The 18,453-nt window shown below is 42.3% G+C and overlaps 1 protein-coding gene across 12 annotated transcripts in view; it reads left to right on the top strand.

Annotated features, from left to right (window-relative positions):
- The window catches only part of LOC129186146 (neuron navigator 1-like), a 115,225-nt gene that overhangs the window by 93,498 nt on the left and 3,274 nt on the right, over positions 1–18,453 (top strand). For 9 of the 12 annotated variants that reach the window (XM_054784235.1, XM_054784318.1, XM_054784652.1 and 6 more), the window contains 25 exons: positions 577–715; positions 4,137–4,440; positions 7,126–7,864; positions 7,967–8,461; positions 8,820–8,861; positions 8,971–9,119; positions 9,258–9,440; positions 11,009–11,088; positions 11,204–11,227; positions 11,375–11,452; positions 12,253–12,336; positions 13,519–13,627; positions 13,707–13,828; positions 14,282–14,466; positions 14,553–14,715; positions 14,799–14,991; positions 15,275–15,363; positions 15,457–15,555; positions 15,640–15,811; positions 17,000–17,265; positions 17,352–17,503; positions 17,580–17,651; positions 17,726–17,931; positions 18,017–18,135; positions 18,207–18,395. In XM_054784235.1, coding sequence (XP_054640210.1) covers positions 577–715; positions 4,137–4,440; positions 7,126–7,864; positions 7,967–8,461; positions 8,820–8,861; positions 8,971–9,119; positions 9,258–9,440; positions 11,009–11,088; positions 11,204–11,227; positions 11,375–11,452; positions 12,253–12,336; positions 13,519–13,627; positions 13,707–13,828; positions 14,282–14,466; positions 14,553–14,715; positions 14,799–14,991; positions 15,275–15,363; positions 15,457–15,555; positions 15,640–15,811; positions 17,000–17,265; positions 17,352–17,503; positions 17,580–17,651; positions 17,726–17,931; positions 18,017–18,135; positions 18,207–18,395 — 4,453 coding nt within the window. The remainder of the gene's footprint in view (positions 1–576; positions 716–4,136; positions 4,441–7,125; positions 7,865–7,966; positions 8,462–8,819; positions 8,862–8,970; positions 9,120–9,257; positions 9,441–11,008; positions 11,089–11,203; positions 11,228–11,374; positions 11,453–12,252; positions 12,337–13,518; positions 13,628–13,706; positions 13,829–14,281; positions 14,467–14,552; positions 14,716–14,798; positions 14,992–15,274; positions 15,364–15,456; positions 15,556–15,639; positions 15,812–16,999; positions 17,266–17,351; positions 17,504–17,579; positions 17,652–17,725; positions 17,932–18,016; positions 18,136–18,206; positions 18,396–18,453) is intronic. The other 3 variants (XM_054784475.1, XM_054784562.1, XM_054784399.1) reach the window with 3 other exon arrangements.

Raw genomic sequence — 18,453 nt, 5'->3', positions numbered from 1 at the left:
CTGAAGAAACAAGGGTGGTCTAATCATTTTTTTCCACGACTGTGTTTCAGCGTTTGGACAGCAGTTTACTTGAGGGAGGACAGTTGTTGCACTGCTACACCTGCCGCCTGTAATTGTGGGCGCAATAATGCATATATTCAGCTCACATGTATATATTCTTTGGGGCTATTTTTATATATGTGGGCTGAGATTATTTTGAGAGTGTCTGCAGTACAGGGTGAAAGTGTGATGCTGTATGCAGCAGAGCAGTGAGCAACAATGTCTATGAATTTTTCATCAAAAGACAAAAGTGGACAGCAGTGAGCCAAGTGAGGCGGTCAATGTTGTAACAGAGCTGGTGGGGATTTGATCATATAGTGTGGTTAAACTGCTTAAAGATGTAGCCCATAACAGTGATACTTCAACAAAACCTAAATTTCTGATGTTATCTACAAAATGAATGAGTGAACAGTGACGATCTAGGAGTGTATTTGCTGGAAGCCATGCAGGTGAAAACACAACCTCCTTGTTGGAGGTACTAAGGAATCACTCATTTCTTAGTGTCATCATCTGCATGTTGTATCTTATTTGTTCTAGTTGGGACGAGAGTAGCTCCATCAGCAGCGGACTGAGTGACGGCTCTGACAACCTTAGCTCTGAAGAGTTCATCACAAGCCCCACCCTCAACTCGCTTCCTTCCACTCCCATCGGCTCCCGCAGAAATTCAGCCATTGTGGTAAGTAACGTGCTCACACAACATACAGTATACAAACACTAGTCTATTGGGATTAATGTGTTACATGCTCTGTGTCTATACATACTGGAAATCATTTTATGGCATTATATACAGGCTGCGGGTTGTGGAACACAGAGACAAAGCCTCATTAAGTATTCTGTGCACACACCCACATTATAGGCCACATCCTTATTGATAAAGTGCACCACACAAACACGCAGACACACAAAACACATTCAGGAAAGCCGTGTTTGAAGTTGAACACTATTGCATGCTATGATGTTCGCATTATAAAGTCTGGGAGATGCATTAGTCCTTTTCAGTCTTCCACTACACTGGAAGGTAGTGACACTCAATGTCACTATAATGTTGTGCTGTGACAATTGGCCCTGATTAACAATGATTTGTATATGCAGTGCACATTCACATCTTCAGTTTTCATTGACACTGTCATAATTCAACAATATCTATAAATACACTGTCATGCTTGTACTGCATAGGTATACCCAATGCTTTGGTCAGTTGCACTGGGGATCTGATGGGACTTAATGTGTCCATTAGGATCCATATGTGAAGATGTTAGGATCTATATGTGAAGATGTATTTTTCTTCTATTGTGTGATATAGGTCACACCTCCACAGCGTGGTTAATGTAGCTGTAGAGGGATTTAAGAGGGGGATACAGTGAGCAGTCGGAGAGCTGGAATCAGTGTAACCATAGCAACAGTCCTGCAGGGATGCTGAGAGCGTGGGTCTTTGTCTTGTCTGCTACATAAAGGACAGGTTTAGGACTCTCACACATCCACTGGGCCATCTGCAGTCCAGTGAGCCAGAAGATCCAAGGTGTCTCCCTCCACGCCTTGTTGCTGGAGTCATGACAACCATTAACCCCTACGGCACCAATCATCACATCATCGTTGCCGCACATTATAATGTAATATTATAATATATACTGCTGCCTGTACTCTTCTCTTTAGTGTTTTTTCGTTATTTCCACAGGCCATTTGTTTGTTTCTGTTGAATGTTCCTCCTATTGATTTAAAATTCCTAATCTCTTACTGAGCATACAAGTATAATCATATTGTAGAACAGGTTCAACAGTACAAGATGATAGAAAAGGGAAGGATAGTGAAAGAAAGTGGGACATAGGTGGAGGAAAATGAGTTAATGAAATTTGTAAAAATGACAGGGGCTCTATTGACATAGAAAAGGTAGCTTTGCTTATGTCTGCGTAGAAGTGTGTGCGTGTTCTTCCTCACCATGGGGTCTATTGGTTTTTAATGAAAATGGAATCCAGCACGTGGACGTGAGAGCTGCAGCGTCCAACTGCTTGAACTGTCTAACACCTTCAGGTGCAGCATGTGTCGTGCCAAACGCCAACAAAGTTATACCTCTCATGTCAACAGATCAACTTGGTGGTCATACTAGCATGTCTCTCTCAAGTTTAACCATTTTAACGTTATTCTTACTGCCACCCAACTTGTTAAACCAGCCATTCCAAGCTTCCGTTGTAACTGACACCTACTGCCTTGGAGCGCTGTATCCACCCGAGGGTGTTGTCCTATGAGCCGTTCAACAAGACTCTCTGAGATGTGTCTTGTGATTGGATTGTGGTTTTTAGTCTGGCAGAGCTCTTCATGTCAAACTTGCTCCAGTATTAACAGGCAACTGTCCTCAATGACTATTGGGCTTTGTCTGACATAATTACAGTTTGAGGAGAATAATTGAGATTAAGAGTTAGCCTTTTTCTGGTTATAATGGTGAGACTTTTCAAAACAATGCACACACCCCTTGCATACAGCGCAATCCACACTCTAAATCAGGGGTAGGGAATCTATGACTCGCGAGCCAAATGTGGCTCCTTTGATCACTGCATCTGACTCTCAGACATTTCTGAACACGATAAAATGTGGTTTTATTTGCTTATTATTTTTAAACATTTCCGCTGACATTTTAAAGTAAACCATCACAGTGAAATCACAGTGTTAAAAATAACATTAAAACTATAAAACATTCTCATGCATTTAATCCATCCAAGCATTTTCTACCGCACTGGCCAGAGTCAATGTCAGCCATCCTTCCAATATTTTCCGTATCAGACACCAAAACTCGATTATTATGGGATAATGTGGTAGCCTGCCCGGGTCATTGAGAGGTCAAGAAATAAACCTCCTTTAATCAAATAGTCAGTTAGCTAATTCTGGAGTGCAAACCCTTTGGACTTAGAAAATGTGCAAAAGAAAGAAGAAGATGAGGACTATGGTGCAAAACTATGCAGCACCACAAGTCGTATTCATGGTAAGAAGTATTTTATTTATTATTGGTTATTTATTATTAGTTTATTAGTAGTTAGCTGCACGGTGGGCGAGCAGTTAGCATATTGGCCACACAGTCAGGAGAGCGAGAAGACTTGGGTCTCCGCTTGTGCATCTGTGTGGAGTTTGCGTGTCCTCCCTGTGTTTGTGGGTACTCCGGTTTCCTCCCCGAGTCCAAAAACATGCATGTTAGGTTAATTGGCGACTCTAAATTGGCCATGTGTGAATGTTTGTTTGTCTATATGTGCCCTGCGATTGGCTGGCGACCAGTCCAGGGTGTACCTCACTTCTCGCCCGAAGTCAGCTGGGATAGGCTCCAGCATACCCCCACGGCATAGAAAATGGATAGATATATATAACAACGTTATTAAAGAGAATGGTCGTTATTAAATTGATGTTCTTGCTTAAAAATGCACGCATTTAGTTGTATTCAGAGTTTCTCACGGAAATACATTTTAAAATATGTGGCCTTCATGGCTCTCTTAGCCGAAGGTTCCCAACTTTATTGTAGTGTTTATGTCCAAAAAGTGACTTAGACATTTATTTTAAAATTGCCAATATATTCTCACTGGAAAATGTGGGCTATTAATAAACTTATATAAAATGTAAAGAAGCCAAATAGCCTTGTTAATATAATTTCATTTTAAAAACAATTGCAGCTGCTGCTGTGCCAACCCGAAATCTCACATTTTAAAAATGTGTGCTTTATTCTTCTGGACATGGTTCTCGGGATCAAACAGTCTGAGCAGGCATGGTGTTACTTAAATGATCTACTCTGCTCTTAAACTGATACATTCGAGTCAAAATCGGAGTACATTGTTGTTCTAAATACAGTATATATTCAAGGATGACTTGATGATGTTTTAAAAGTGCTATCCCTCCTTGGCTCCAAATTACTCATTTTTCACCAAAAAAATATAAGCACGCCACCACCGGCTAGCATATGTTACCAATAGTAGTTTCAGAGAACATATTGTACAAAAAATGCTGCACAAAGCAAATTTAAAGCAAAAAAGTCACAATAAGTAATATTTTTAACCTGTTCATCGCTTTTGTGGAAATCTGCTGCTGATGTTTGTGGATTCATTGCCCATATGTCTTTGTAGATGCGGACAGATGCTGAGAAAAGGTCTCTGGTGGAAAGTGGACTGTCATGGGACAGTGACAATACCAAACCCAGCCGCAAGAGTCAGGGCAGCAGCACCTACGATACAGGAAGCCTCAAGTCGGAATCAGCCAATAAATGGAAAAAATCGAGGCTGCAAGTAGACGTTCTTGAAGGAGGGAAGGGCGAACTGAAGAAACCTCAGACATTGAGCTACGGGAATGTGTTGAAGAAAGGAAGAAACCCACCAGTGGGAGTCACCTCACCCATCACACACACACCTCAGAGTGGGATCAAAGTGTCAGGTTAGTTCACAAGTGTTCTCTGCATCCCTTATGCAGTGAGATGCAGTAAAAATAGCTCTCACTTTGAATGGTTTCATAACCTAAGGACACTGACACATTTCTCTGGTTTTTCTTAAAGCTTAGTATTCTCTACTCTCTGCCAGTCTCGCACCCACACATTGACAGACACACACTCTCTGTCTTTGCACATTCACCCACAGCTGCAGCCCACCCTCCGGGCCTTTAGAGAGTGGTGCCATGTATCAAACGCCCATTGCCACCCACTCCCTTCCTGCCAGCGACCCACACAAACACACGTATACACGCACACAATCTGAAGTTTTTTTCTCCCTTTTTATATCTAAGCTTTATTGTGTTGTCGAACAGAGAGTTCATAAATATAACTGGACAATGGTTTGTGTGTGAGTGTGAGTGTGTGTGTGTGTGTGTGTGCATATGCGGGCAAATGTGATTGAGATTATGTGAGCCTTTAAAAGTGTCACCCATCACACTAAACGTGCCCACATTCATTTGCACAAAACCTGCACAATAGTGGAGATTGTGCAGCTCCTTTTTAAGCATACCATCTGTGTGCTGTTTATGTTAGAGCACATGCACATGCACACACACACACACACACACACACACACATGCACACACTTAATCAAATAACAAGAGGATATTAGCCCTGGTGTTCTGTACCAGTCTACATGGGCAGTATCTATATAAACAGTCCTCTCTCTGTGGGGCTGTCATGTTATTTTATTAACAACTGTTGAAATGAATAACAACAGAGTGTTGAACAAACTTGTTATGTATGTGCCAGGTTGTCACAGTTTGAGGTTTTTATTAATCTGATGAAGTCAAGTGTTACTTGTCAGCTTGTGGGTGAGCTCAACGAAATGAGCTGAGAGCAGTGACGCTATTTTTCTCCTGAATTACTGAAGGCCTATTTCTCTTAAATATTGTCAAATCTGTTCATGATTCATGATTCATCCACCTCGCTGGTGTGGCATGTCAAGATGCTGAGGGTCAACATGATCATTGCACAAGTCTGCCTTAGGTTGGCCTTTTATTGTGACCAACTTAAGGCAATGTCCAATAATCATGCTGTCTAATCAGCACGGTGACATATCACACCTGTCAGGTGTATGAATTATCAATTATTGACATACCGTTCTTGTGCACAAAACAGTTCAGCTCATGAAAAATGGGAACAAAAAGAAAAGTCTTGTGTTTATATCTTTGTTGAGTGTACATAGGCACTCAGAACATACACATAAAATAAAAAATCCAATGTCAGTAAATGTTGCAAGTTTAATTTGCAGTGTAGAAACAGCATAAACTCTCAAAATGTCAACATGTTCTTTGTTAGTCCTTCAAGTGTTACATCTCCATGTCTCCAATTGTCTTATTAGTTTATATGGTATCCTGTAAATACACCAGCTAGCAAGCGGCAGTCAAATAAAACACCACTTCCTCGGATGGGTTAATTGATATTCAGCTAGAAAGTGGGTGTCGGAAACTGTCAGCTTTGAGGGACTGGCTTGTTGAGCGTTCATTTCTGTCACTCATTCACCCACTCACAAATACCGTATGGATAGACTGATTCTGCCAAAAAGGACAAAGTTGCTTGTTAACCAAATAAAGAACAATGAAATGTACTACTCAATCTTTTGGGGGGCAATAACTCGAATTGTTGTGCATTAGGCTGTCTCCAACACACGCCGCTTTATTAAATTGTGCGCCGCACGGTGCCCACCGCTGGTTCCAGTAAACCTGACTTCTTTCTGTCAAAATGGATATGCATACCTTCATTCAGTCATTGTCTTTGTGCATTATTAGCACAATTATAACCTTGTGTTCTTACAATAGGATTTACAACTTCACATGTAAACCCAACTGTCGCATTTAAAAAAGTAACTGAAAAACATGATGTGTCATATTTCTATAAGCTCCATTAACTGGGAAATGTGAGTGTGTTATTGGTGCCGGCCCCTATGTGTGTGTATGTGTCTTTTGTGGGTTTAAAAATACCCTTAAGTGACTCCAGATGGCCCACGGCTGCACGCCGGTGGGTCTCATTCAACAGCAGTTCTTTAACTGTGTTAATGACTTGTATATAAACCTCCATAACAACTCCCATTGGATACAAATTAAAAGCATGGGCATCATGTGCTTTCACTAATGTGGCCACTGCTCCCAAGCTTGCATTTTTCTCACAGACTCATGAATATTTCACATAACTTTCATGACAATTGAGAAATGTGGAAATTAGGGATCAAATCATGTACCTTTTCAAATTTCACCGCCCCTTCCCCAAAGACTTGTCAAAAATGGAGAAATTCTGTTGGGCAACGTTCCGTGGGCTTTTTGTGGCCGCAGACACGCTTTGCTAATGTGAACAGCAGTTTTCCACAGCCAGCTCTCAGCAGCTGTGACACACAGACATACACATCACTGGAAAGCAAACTATTTTAGTTGATCAGGATGGAAAAGTGCATGATAACATTCTGTGGAAAGCTGAAGCTGGCTGTGAGTTGGCTCTACGCATTGTCAACCTGCTCAGGCAGGACTTTGGTTTAATCAGCAGGCTTGTAGGTGTTCAGATAAGATATCATGTCCTAATATGGTTTGGTTAGGCTCACTCAGCATAAGAGACACTTCTCAAGCATTTGTCTTTCTTTTTTGCCTCTGTTGGTACAGTGAAGACAGATGGAAAGCCATCAGATAAATCTCGGCTAGCAGTGAAAAATTCCAGTCTTCAGCGCTCCTCTTCTGATGCCGGGAAAGATCATCGGAACGGGACCGGTTCTTGTGAACAACGTAAACCGCCATCAGGTCTTGCCAGGCCCTCGACTGGAGGAAACTTTGGTTACAAAAAGCCCACACAAAATAATAGCAGTTCACACACTGCGAGTGCAGGTGGCAACATTCCAAAGACGTCTGGTATTCCGGTCAAACCAGGGATAGGTGGACGTAAGACAAGTCTTGATGTCTCTAACAGCGACCAGAGTGGGTTTTTGTCTCCAAATGCCAGGACATCACTTCAGTACCGCTCTTTGCCACGCCCTGCCAAGACAAGCACCTTAACGCTAACCCGGCCAAGCTCGGCACGCCCAGTGAGCACCACCATGGACGGAGGCTCTGGGCTGGTCAAACCCTCTAGCACAGCCCTTCAGGCCGCGAGGCTCAAAGAACAGGCCGGACTCAGTTCAGGAACAGGGTTGAGTAAGACGGGCAGTCGTGGAATCCCAAGTCCTGTTAATCAAACAGACAGGGAGAAAGAGAAGGAGAGAGCCAAAGCTAAAGCTGTTGTGTCTGACTCAGAGTGTGGAGGAGGGTCTCTGAAGGGAACTACTTCAGAGAATGGTGGGAGGTTGCATGGCCTGAGACCTCCCAGTGGTAGCAAGGGCACAGATCTGCTCTCATCCAACTCACACAGGTGCTTATAGTTCATTTACTACAGTAAATACATACTGACATTTCACACACACACACAGTATTCATATGAATTGACTTAATTGTTATTCTTCATTGTCTATAGATCATCTGGAACTCGCAGCCTGACAAAGCCTCCGTCTGTTGCCCAACTTGACAAGCTGAACTCCAACAGCCTGGAGGTCAGCGCTCAGGACTCCTTGCCACCTAAGATTCCTCCTTACTCCAAACTTCAAGATTTAGCTAGCTCCACGAACCCCTGCCTTACCCCGAGCCCAGCCCCTTTGCTCAATATCAACTCTTCAGCCTGCTTCTCAGGCTCAGGGATCGGTTTGGGGCCCAGGCAAGTCACGTCTCTCGGCGTTGACACCGGGAGAACCTCTCCCTTGCTCTACCCTCGCCTGTCAGGGCTGCATCGCAGCATGGAGTCCCTGTCCTTACAGATGAGCGTGGCTCCAGAGCTGCAGGAGAGGAACCGAGAGAAGTTGATGAGAAGTGGGTATGACCCCAGCGAGTCTAGAGACAAAGATCAACATGAAGATAAAGGCCCTCCTGTCAGCTGGAGGTCTGGAAGTAAAGTCTCCAAGACAGACACAGACAGGTGAGACTAAGCAATCACAGACTCACATAATGAAGCACATAATGAAGACAAAATTGTACATGCATGAATAAGTATCTGTTACTTATCACATACATTTTAGTTATTCTGCAATGTAACTCCATCTAGAGGTCAGCTGTGGAACTGCATTCATTTGATTCATACATCAATCCATCCATTTTCTATGCCGCTTGTCCTCACTCGCCTATCTCTTATGATTCGTTAGTAAAGAAAAAAAAGAGCAGCTCATTTATTGCTTTTCAGACTAAAATAATGAAGCTTGTCATAATTACTAGTTGAAACCTGCTAGTGTGCTTGTGTCTTGCCCTGCTTAAAGAATGCCATTGTTACATCTCCACAGTTCTCATAGGGACAGAAACACTCTACCAAAGAAAGGTTTAAGGTAAGCATATGCATTCCATGCATGCGTTAAGAAAAACATTGCACGATGCACATTTTTTCACAAAGCACTCTGATAGAGTAAGCACTACCTTTGTCATTCACCTGTGTAGCTTCAGCAGTGCCTCTCAGAGTGAGGATGAAGGGAAGGAGAAAGGAGAGAGGAGACACTCTCACACTATTCTGACCATGACCGACACTCTCGCTCTTCCGATGTTGTCCTCACCCTCCTCCCTGCCCCGCTCCTCCAAGACCAGTACAGGTGTGAACATCTGCATACACTCACTGGCAACTACATTAAAGCATCAAATGTCCTCAAGTTATTCTCAGTTTGATTGCCACAGCCAGTGAGGTATTTATTGAATCATTTAATTTAATACCCTGTTTGTTGCACTACCAGTACCAAGCCCAGTTGGTGCACCTCCGAGAATGATTCGATCCAACAGCATCCCAACACAGGAAGCCTCCCTGGAGCTTTACGGGGCATCTCCGCTGGGAAGCACGTTGTCACTGGCTGAACGTCCACGCAGCTTGGGAATGGTACGCTCCGGTTCCTTCAGGGAGAAGGAGCCAAATGATGAAGGTGAGACAACTGAAATGATGCATTTATATTAGGGCTGTCAATCGATTAAAATATTTAATCATGATTAATCGCATTTTGTCCATAGTTAACACATAATTAATCACAATTAATTACGATTCAAAAAAGATATATATATAAGATATAAAATATATATATATATATATATATATATATATTTTAAAAGCAGAACAATTCAATGCAGTGTACACACGATACGATTCGATTCTATATGAATTAACGGTTACATTTGTTGCTATAGACATTAATCTTACATTATAAAATAAAGAAGCCGATTGTACAAAAAATTCTTACAGTATTGTCAAATGTGTAAAAAAGCACATCATACCCCCAAGCATGGCGTAAGGCAGGGGTCCCCAACCACCGGACCGTGGGAAACATTCAGGCGAAATTATAAAAAAAAAAAAAAAGACAATTAAAAAAATGTATAATAAAATAATTTGTAAAGAACTTCATAAAATGTAATGTAAAAAGATATACATTTTGGAAATATGGGCTCTTATTTTATTCAAAAAATAATACTGTATACAGTTAGAAATCCCACAGTTTTTTGCAAGTTTAATGTGAGCGGCAACTTGTCCCACTTTGTTTGACGGTCCTTATCAATACAAATCTAAGTTTCACCCACGCCGCACAGATAGACCACTATACTGCACATTTCCCGTTTTTTTTTTGTCCCAAATGCTTATACTATGTGGGAATGCATACAGGTAAGATCTGATTACCTTATTGATTGCTAATGTTCATATTTGTGCGGTGCACCTCTCTGAAAAACAAACTCCAGGTTCGTACTGGTCAATGGTGGGTCTGTAATTACTTTGTGATTTAAATTTGATGTTGTTCCTGTCTTACTTTTACACAATACATCATAAAAAAGATAAATTAGATTGCTATAATGTATGTATGTTTTGCCGATGTGTTAAAAATCTTTCATGGTAACGAGCTAGCACGCTGGTAATGCTATTTCGAGCCATTCTTGTTTTCAGTCATCACATTGACACAAGCCCCCAAATAGCTGTCCTCGGTTATGCCTGCCAGTAACTAGCCCCTTGTAACCCAAATTTTAGCTCACAGTTCAAAACTAAAAATCAGCCAAGAGATGGCTCACATCTAAAAAACACCCATTAGTTGGGACACTCATATGACAAGGTACCACTGTATAAATGACAGAAAATACCGGCGGTGCTACAATACCTTCTCATTTCTCTCTGGCAACTCAACTTACAACGACAGTAGATACAAATAACTTTGGTGTTGTTGAGGGCTTTGAAGCGAAATTTACTACATTGTATTCAAAATACCCTTTTCTTTGTCCATTTATGCTCAATATTTGTTCCCACCGCTGTGTTTCCTCAAACTATGGTGTGGACCGAGGGTCAAACGGGATTTGCGCACGTTAATCGCGCGTCCAAAACAATAGTGTTGTTAAAGGAAATTAAAGTAAACGCATTAACTTTGACAGCCCTAATTGTAATATACTTATTATAAACAGTTCCAAACTCACAATTTTTCCAATTGCTTTGTTGTTTGCCTTCATGGTATGTCTTCAGTTAATGGATCTGTAATCTCCTTGGCATCCAACGCTTCGTCAAGCTACTCCTCGGTGAGTGCAAGCGCCATTCATTCACAGGTAGCTACAGATCTATAGATCTCTCTTCTTCCTCCTCTTCTTATCCTCTACTCTCCTCAAGGATTTTCTTACTTTTCTTTAACTCCTGTTACTTTTTCCCCCACTGCATCCAAAGTCAGAGGAAAGGATTCAGGGGGAGGTACGTGTTGTCTTTACTGCTGTGTTCTGCTCTATCACATTCATCCTTGTTGCCTGTCCTTCGTTCCACATCATTTATTCAAAATATATTTATGTAACATGAGCCATGTTATTTAATCTTACAATGCAGTTTACTCTTTTCCTTCAGCAAATCCGGAAGTTAAGGAGAGAACTGGATTCTTCCCAGGAGAAGGTGTCCAACCTGACCACACAGCTGACAGCCAACGTAAGCACTATCAAAGTTAACGCTACTGAATTATGTATCTATTTTTTTAGATACTGAATTGTGATGATTGTGTGTTTTCATATACTAAAGGAAAATACAGTATCATGACACTTTTACTTACCAGACTGCATAGTCTGAACTTTTGTCTATAATATCTAGTAGGTCAGTATACTAAACCAGTTTATTAATGTTGTGGACTTTCTGCAAGTCAAATTAATGAGGTTCAATCCAGTGACACTTGCATCATCCATAGAAAAAATTAAAAAATTAAAATGATTAATGAATTGCTGAATATCAAGGCTATGCCTTATCCACACCAGGACTTAATATTGCCAAGCACACACATCAACACAGCGATGACTTTCCTTTCTCCTTTAAGGATCTCAATAATGCAGTGAAAATAATGGCTACATTTCAGTGATTAATCCAGAACATAATCCTGTTGTGATCCGTGCACGTTTTGCCCCATTCACCGGCATCACATAATAAGGTCAAACGCAATATAATGAACCCTGTGGGACAATACACAATAACATCAGTTGATGTGTACTGCATGAAGCCATGCATAATGATGCTACCATCATTAGAAGCAATGACCTTGTTTGGGTGTGAGAGAGGAAGTAATGGTTGTCATTTCAGTGTATTGCAAAGATGATCCAAAACATCTAATTCCATTAATAAGGTATCCTAACAGGGATGCTCTTTCATATACGGTATAAAACATGATTGCATAGATGAACTTGAAGGGCACTTGTACTGTATCTGTGTAAATTGTATTTGCTTTCTTGTTTTTCAAACAGGCAAACCTGGTGGCAGCCTTCGAGCAAAGTTTATCCCTGATGACAACCCGCCTGCAGAGTCTGTCATTAAGTCATGAACAGAAGGTACCCAACACACCCAACACAACACACACAAACATGAATTCCAGTTGCATTTCATCATTGAGTCCCTGCTCTCAGCATCTTTGCCCTCGTGGAGCGATGTGACTTTGATGACAGACAGTAAGGAGGAATGTGGCTTTGAGGCCCGGGCCGCAGTCCAACTGTGATTTAGGATGAGGGAAGCCCAGTAGGGGGATCAGGGAAAGAAAAACCGTCCCACAGCCTCAATCAGTTTGCGTGTGCACATCACATTCCTGCATTCTTCTCTCTCCATATCGCTTTTAGTGTGAATAAAGCGATCAGAGCTCGAGGGGCTGTACGCTGTGTGTTTAAATCTGAGGAGTCTCTCGTGGTGCTTCATGCCTTGCTGCTCCCACTGAAAGGCCCGTCTAGACCGCTCCAGAACCTGCTTTTGTTGGTGGTGCCAGTGCACTGACCTGTGCAAGACCAGCCAGGAGCACAGTCGCTTTAACCTTGAGTAGTTGGGCCAGATCCCGCTATTTAGAGTGCTGTGTGGTTGACTTTAGCACACAATAAGCACCTCTGTATGGTGCTCTGCTCTTTGTACTTTTGAACCGGTCACATTTAGAGGATCAAGCCTCACCGGTTGCTCTCAGCAGTGTGGTCTACAACAAAAACATCAGACATTCCTCTTCTTACAGAGATCTGCTGAGGAAATTCAGACTCTATTGGAGTATATTATAATATAAATGTAATAATGTTTTTTTTCACCAGGAGAGAACCCACATGAGTACAAAAACAAACTCCATGCAGAAAGGACATGTCATAAACCACTGTATAATGTAATCTGCAAAACAAAAAACAGTTGTTGTAAGGCTTTGCGTGTATAGACATAATGAGAAGCTTAGGTTAATGTAAGCATATGGGTGTCTTACAGGAACATGTAGTAAGGAGTGCATACAAGCACTTGGCCATAACCATAGACACTACTGGGCCACAATATGCTGTCTAAATTCACAGACGTTTGATCAACCTGTGGTCCCATAATTCCACCTCTGTTTTGAGTAATTTGCTTTCCAAATTCTTGGTTTTAGTTTTCCACTGAGTGTTCTTACATGGTACATTGTGTTATCAACCAATGACACAATGTTTTCAATCGAAATGTTCCATTCAAAAAGATAAAGCGGTGTGTGATTTAAGTGTTCCTTTTATTCTTATGTGTAGGACACAGAGCTGATGGAGCTGCGGGAGACCATTGAATCCCTAAAGGCCCGAAATGAAGAAGCACAGGCCGTCATACATGGAGCCTTAAACAACCAAGATAACATGAAAGGTTTGAGAATTGAAACCATGTGATCTTTTTGACTGCCTCTGTCCTTTATATCTGCTTGATGCTGTGTGTTGTTGCCCAGACATGCGTATTCGACGTCAGAACTCGTGTGAAAGCATCTCTAGCCTCAACAGTCTGACCAGTATGTCGAGTGTGGGCAGCTTGAAGGACCAGGATGCCAAGAAAAAGAAGAAAAAGAGCTGGGTAAGAAAGAATGGAGCTTACATGTGAGACTTGACTACCTGATGTCTCTCTTTGGGCAGCTGAAGCAACTTGACAACACATGAACACTATCTTCCCCTCTGTTGTGTTATTTTTGTTGTTTTCAGGTCTTAGAGGTAAGTCCAGTTATTGTGTCCCCCCGTACAATCTGTCATGCAGCATGATGGGCCATCTTAAGGTGCAACATAAACATCTCTGCTGATTGGCTGCACAGCTCCACAACAATTTTATCTAAATGGAAGAGACTGGGTCAATCAGCAGACGTGCTTCCCCTTTAAAAGTGGCAGAGATCAGAAAGATCAAAACTAGAACTTTATGTTGTTCAAACACATGAGTTTTCTTTTATTTTTAAGAGTCAAATGAACACCTCCTTTTTTTAATTCCGTTGCAATAGTCAAGCAGCCACTATCATTCCCTGTTTATGTGTCCTTCTAGCTGAGAAGCTCCTTCAACAAGGCCTTCAGCATCAAGAAAGGCCCCAAAACCTACTCAGATATTGAGGAAATTGCTACTCCTGACTCTTCCGCTCCAAACTCACCAAAGATGCTTCATGAGGGAGCAGATCCAGGAGAGAACCTGCCATCAACCCTCAAAACCTCTACATGTGGCACCTCGGCTGAGTAAGAGTCTTTACACAAATCAATAGTGGGAATTCCAATTTGTCAGTAGGCATTTGTCCCTGAGGAGTGTTCTGCGTTCCCTCCAGGATCCTGGAGACAGCAGAGGAGGGAAATGGTGATGAAAGGGCAGTAACAGAACTCCGCTCAGAGCTCTGGGAGAAAGAGAGAGAGCTTACAGACATCCGCCTGGAGGCTTTAAACTCCGCTCATCAGCTGGAGCAGCTCCGAGACGCCATGAACAACATGGAGGTTAGTTTGGCCTCAAAAGAATGTCGAGAAAATATTTCTTTGTATTTATTTAGATCTGTCAACAAATCTGGCATGTATTCCAGTCAACAGTGGAGAGTCTGAAGGCGGAGAATGACCATCTAAAAGTCGGAGGTCAGCTCCATTTTGCAGGCTCCGGCCCCTCCTCCTCCACCTCGCAGCCATCAGGGTTGGCCACCTTCCTGGGACCTTCCCTGAGACAGCCCATGTCCCTCACCAAGTCCTTCAGCCTCAGTCTGAATGATTGTAAAGGATCAGGTGAGTGACAAGCTCAGACAATGGATCCTTCAAAAAAGGAGCTCAAAGTCAATCTTCTGTCTTTACAAAGATAAATAAAGTTTTGGATCAGGATCAGTTTTGATTGGCACCATCAGAATGGTTTTCATTAATCAGCCATGGAGATTTTTATCCTTTGAAAAGCTCAAATCAAAACAGACTATTTGATTCTTATGAGTTTGTGCATGCAAACTAATGTTTTTGCCAGTATGTCCATAAAGCACTATTTATAAACCTTTTTTCTTTTGGATCCTCTGTCCTCTAGATGTGTTTCCAGGCAGCATGTTAAATGTGTCTTCTCAGCTGGAAGAGGTGTGCGCACAAGTGCTGGTGCGCATCACAGATCCAGCTGAGGTAAATAACACACCTTTGACTGTTACAGTATCCTGTAATTTCAGCTCCTTTCAGTCAAACAGTTGAGAAATTGCACCCTCTGTCTCTCTTTAGGAGAACAAACCGCAGCAGGAACATTACCTGGGCTCAGTTCTGGTTGGCGAGAAGATCGAGTGGGCTTATCTCGACTCCATTATAGCCAAGACATTCAGAGTATGTAGATGCTGGTTCTGTGTCACTGTGTGACCAGCTTCAATGGCTCCTCAAATATGTTCATTTTGGATCTTTTTTGAACAGGAGTACCTAACACAGGTGGACCCAACAGCCAGCTTGGGTCTGTCCTGTGAGTCACTACACATGTATCAGCTGACTCAGGGTGTGCAGAGGGTGATTGGAGGAGACAAACCTCACACGTCGCCTTATCAATGTCTCAGTGGCAGTCCAACACGCATCTTTGTCACCTTGAAAGGTTAGGAGGTCAAGTACACACCATCATTACTCCCACTAAGGGGGATATTGTCTTGTTTGTCGAGCAATGGTTACTTAACCAATTACCAAATTCCTGTAGGGGCGGGACATGGGCCCATTAAAGAACCCATTCAATTTTAGTGCAACTTAATACATAAATAGATATACTTTATTAATCACGTGAGGGAAATGACAGCTTTTTTATATACATTATTCAGGAAATAATAGAAAATCATAATTCATTTAATTTATAAGCACCTTTCTAAAAACCCCAAGGATACTGCACATAATACAGACAAAACAACAAAGAATAAAACAACATGAACAAGTCAAGGCTCGTATGCGGCCTTGATGTTGTTGATATGGGATTTATATGACAGTTCGCTATTCAGGACACCCAGACCTGAGGGGAGGGGGCAGACCGAGGAGCTGTCGATGGTGAGGGTGTAACTGTTGACTTTGGAAAGTGATGATTTTGTTCCAATCAGAAGAAATTCAGGTTTGTCTCTGTTGAGTTTGAGAAAGTTTGTGGTGAACCAGGATTTGATTTCAGATAGACAGGAGATGAGGGAGAAGGGAGGGAGTATGGAGTTTGGTTTGGTGGAGAGGTAGAGTGGGGTGACATCAGCAAAGCAGTGGAACTGGATACTGAATCTGCAGAAGATACTGCCAAGGGAGAGAAGGTAGATGAAAAGAAGGGGCCCCAGAACACAGCCCTGAGGTACACCTGTAGTGACAGTGGAGAGGTCCAATTTGAAGGACTTGAGGTGTATGAACTGAGAGATAAGCGTTAATGGAAAAAATTGCCATATTTTCATTCAAACTGCCCCTATATTGCCCATATATTGTATGATTTTTTTATTATTTTATTGTATTTCTTTATCATCTTTCAATTGTAATTTATGTTATATGGTGCTTAAACAACAGCTTAACCTTAAAATTTGCATTATTGATTCTTTCCATTATAATCACCGTTCCAGAGAAAATTATTCACTGAACTTAAATGTTGTCACATCAATATTCAGTGATGAAAATTATGCAAAATGTATAATTTAGGGAATATGAACCAACATTTTTATGGGTAATTGCTTTACAGATTTGGCAAATGAAGTGCAAAGTATTTTTCTTGTCTGTGTTATGAAAGCAATACTCATGTTAGTGCTTTTCCCTCTACTGTGTGCCTCATTAGGTCTCAGAGAACAAAGTGTGGACTCCCTAGTGTTTGAAACCCTTATTCCGAAGCCCATGATGCTGCACTACATCAGCCTGCTCCTAAAACACAGGCGTCTGATTCTCTCCGGGCCCAGTGGGACTGGGAAGACTTATTTGGCTCAGCGTTTGGCCCACTACCTCCTGCGGCGCAGCCACAATGACTCGCCTGAGGTGGATCACGAGCCAGGTCATGTTGGTCGCGGTTCCGCTGTCACCTTCAACATGCATCGTCAGTCTCAGAAGGTTAGCACACACTGTATTTAATTGTGTCTCAACTGCTCACTTGCACAAGAAATCACAGTTTCATTGACAATTATTTGTTCCCACAGGATTTGCAGTTGTATCTGTCCAATGTAGCCAATCAGATCGACAGACAGAGCGGAGGTGAGCTGCCGCTGGTAGTTATCATTGACGATATCAGTGATGCAGGCGCCATCACCGATCTCATCAATGGAGCGCTCACCTGCAAGTATCATAAATGGTGAGTTTCTGTCTCTGTCATTGCAAAGAAAGACAACTTGTAAGTTAAACACAATGAAAATATGTTTCTGTTTCAGTCCTTACATCATTGGAACCACCAACCAACCTGTGAAGATGTCATCTAACCATGGACTCCACCTTAGTTTCAGGTGAGCGCCAAGTCAGGACATGGTGACAGTGAATTTACAACATAGCTAAAAAGAAGTTCCCCTCACATCTACAGGATGGTGACATTCTCTAACAATGTGGAACCGGCTAACGGTTTCCTCCTGAGGTACCTGCACCGTAAAGTTGTGGAAGCCTACCAGAAGCAGGAGCATGACGCGGAGCAGCACCAGGCTCTCCTCTGCGTTCTGGACTGGGTCCCACAGCTTTGGTACCACCTCCACACATTCCTGGAGAAACACAGCACTTCTGATTTCCTTATAGGTGAGAAATGTGAAATCGTCTGGAGAAACAGGAAGGATTTAAAGTTGTTGGAAACTAAGCTAACAGGAAGTGTCACTTCCATTAGGTCCTTGCTTCTTCCTGTCATGCCCTGTGTCAGTGGCAGAGTTCAGAAAGTGGTTCATTGATCTGTGGAACCACTCCATCATACCATACCTGCAGGAGGGAGCCAAGGATGGCATCAAGGTGTACACACACACACACATGCAGCAATGGAAACAAGATATTCCAGCATTCTTACATGCTTATTTCCTCAGGTGCATGGTCAGAAGGCAGTGTGGGAGGATCCGGTGGAGTGGGTGAGAGGGACCCTCCCTTGGCCCAGTGCACAGCAGGACCAATCCAAACTCTTCCACCTACCTCCCCCCAGCATAGGGCTGCTTAGTGAGGAGAAGAAGCCCGACAAAGACACGCCTCCGCCGAGCACACTGGATTCTGATCCACTGGTGAGTGTCTTCTATGTTAGCTGTGATGTGCACACCAGTAAAAATATTTCGCTTGATG

This window comes from Dunckerocampus dactyliophorus, chromosome 1 (genome assembly GCF_027744805.1).
Source record: "Dunckerocampus dactyliophorus isolate RoL2022-P2 chromosome 1, RoL_Ddac_1.1, whole genome shotgun sequence".
Taxonomy (NCBI): Eukaryota; Metazoa; Chordata; class Actinopteri; order Syngnathiformes; family Syngnathidae; genus Dunckerocampus; species Dunckerocampus dactyliophorus.
Note: the sequence above shows the minus strand (reverse complement) of the source record. Positions and strands in the feature narration are given on the sequence as shown.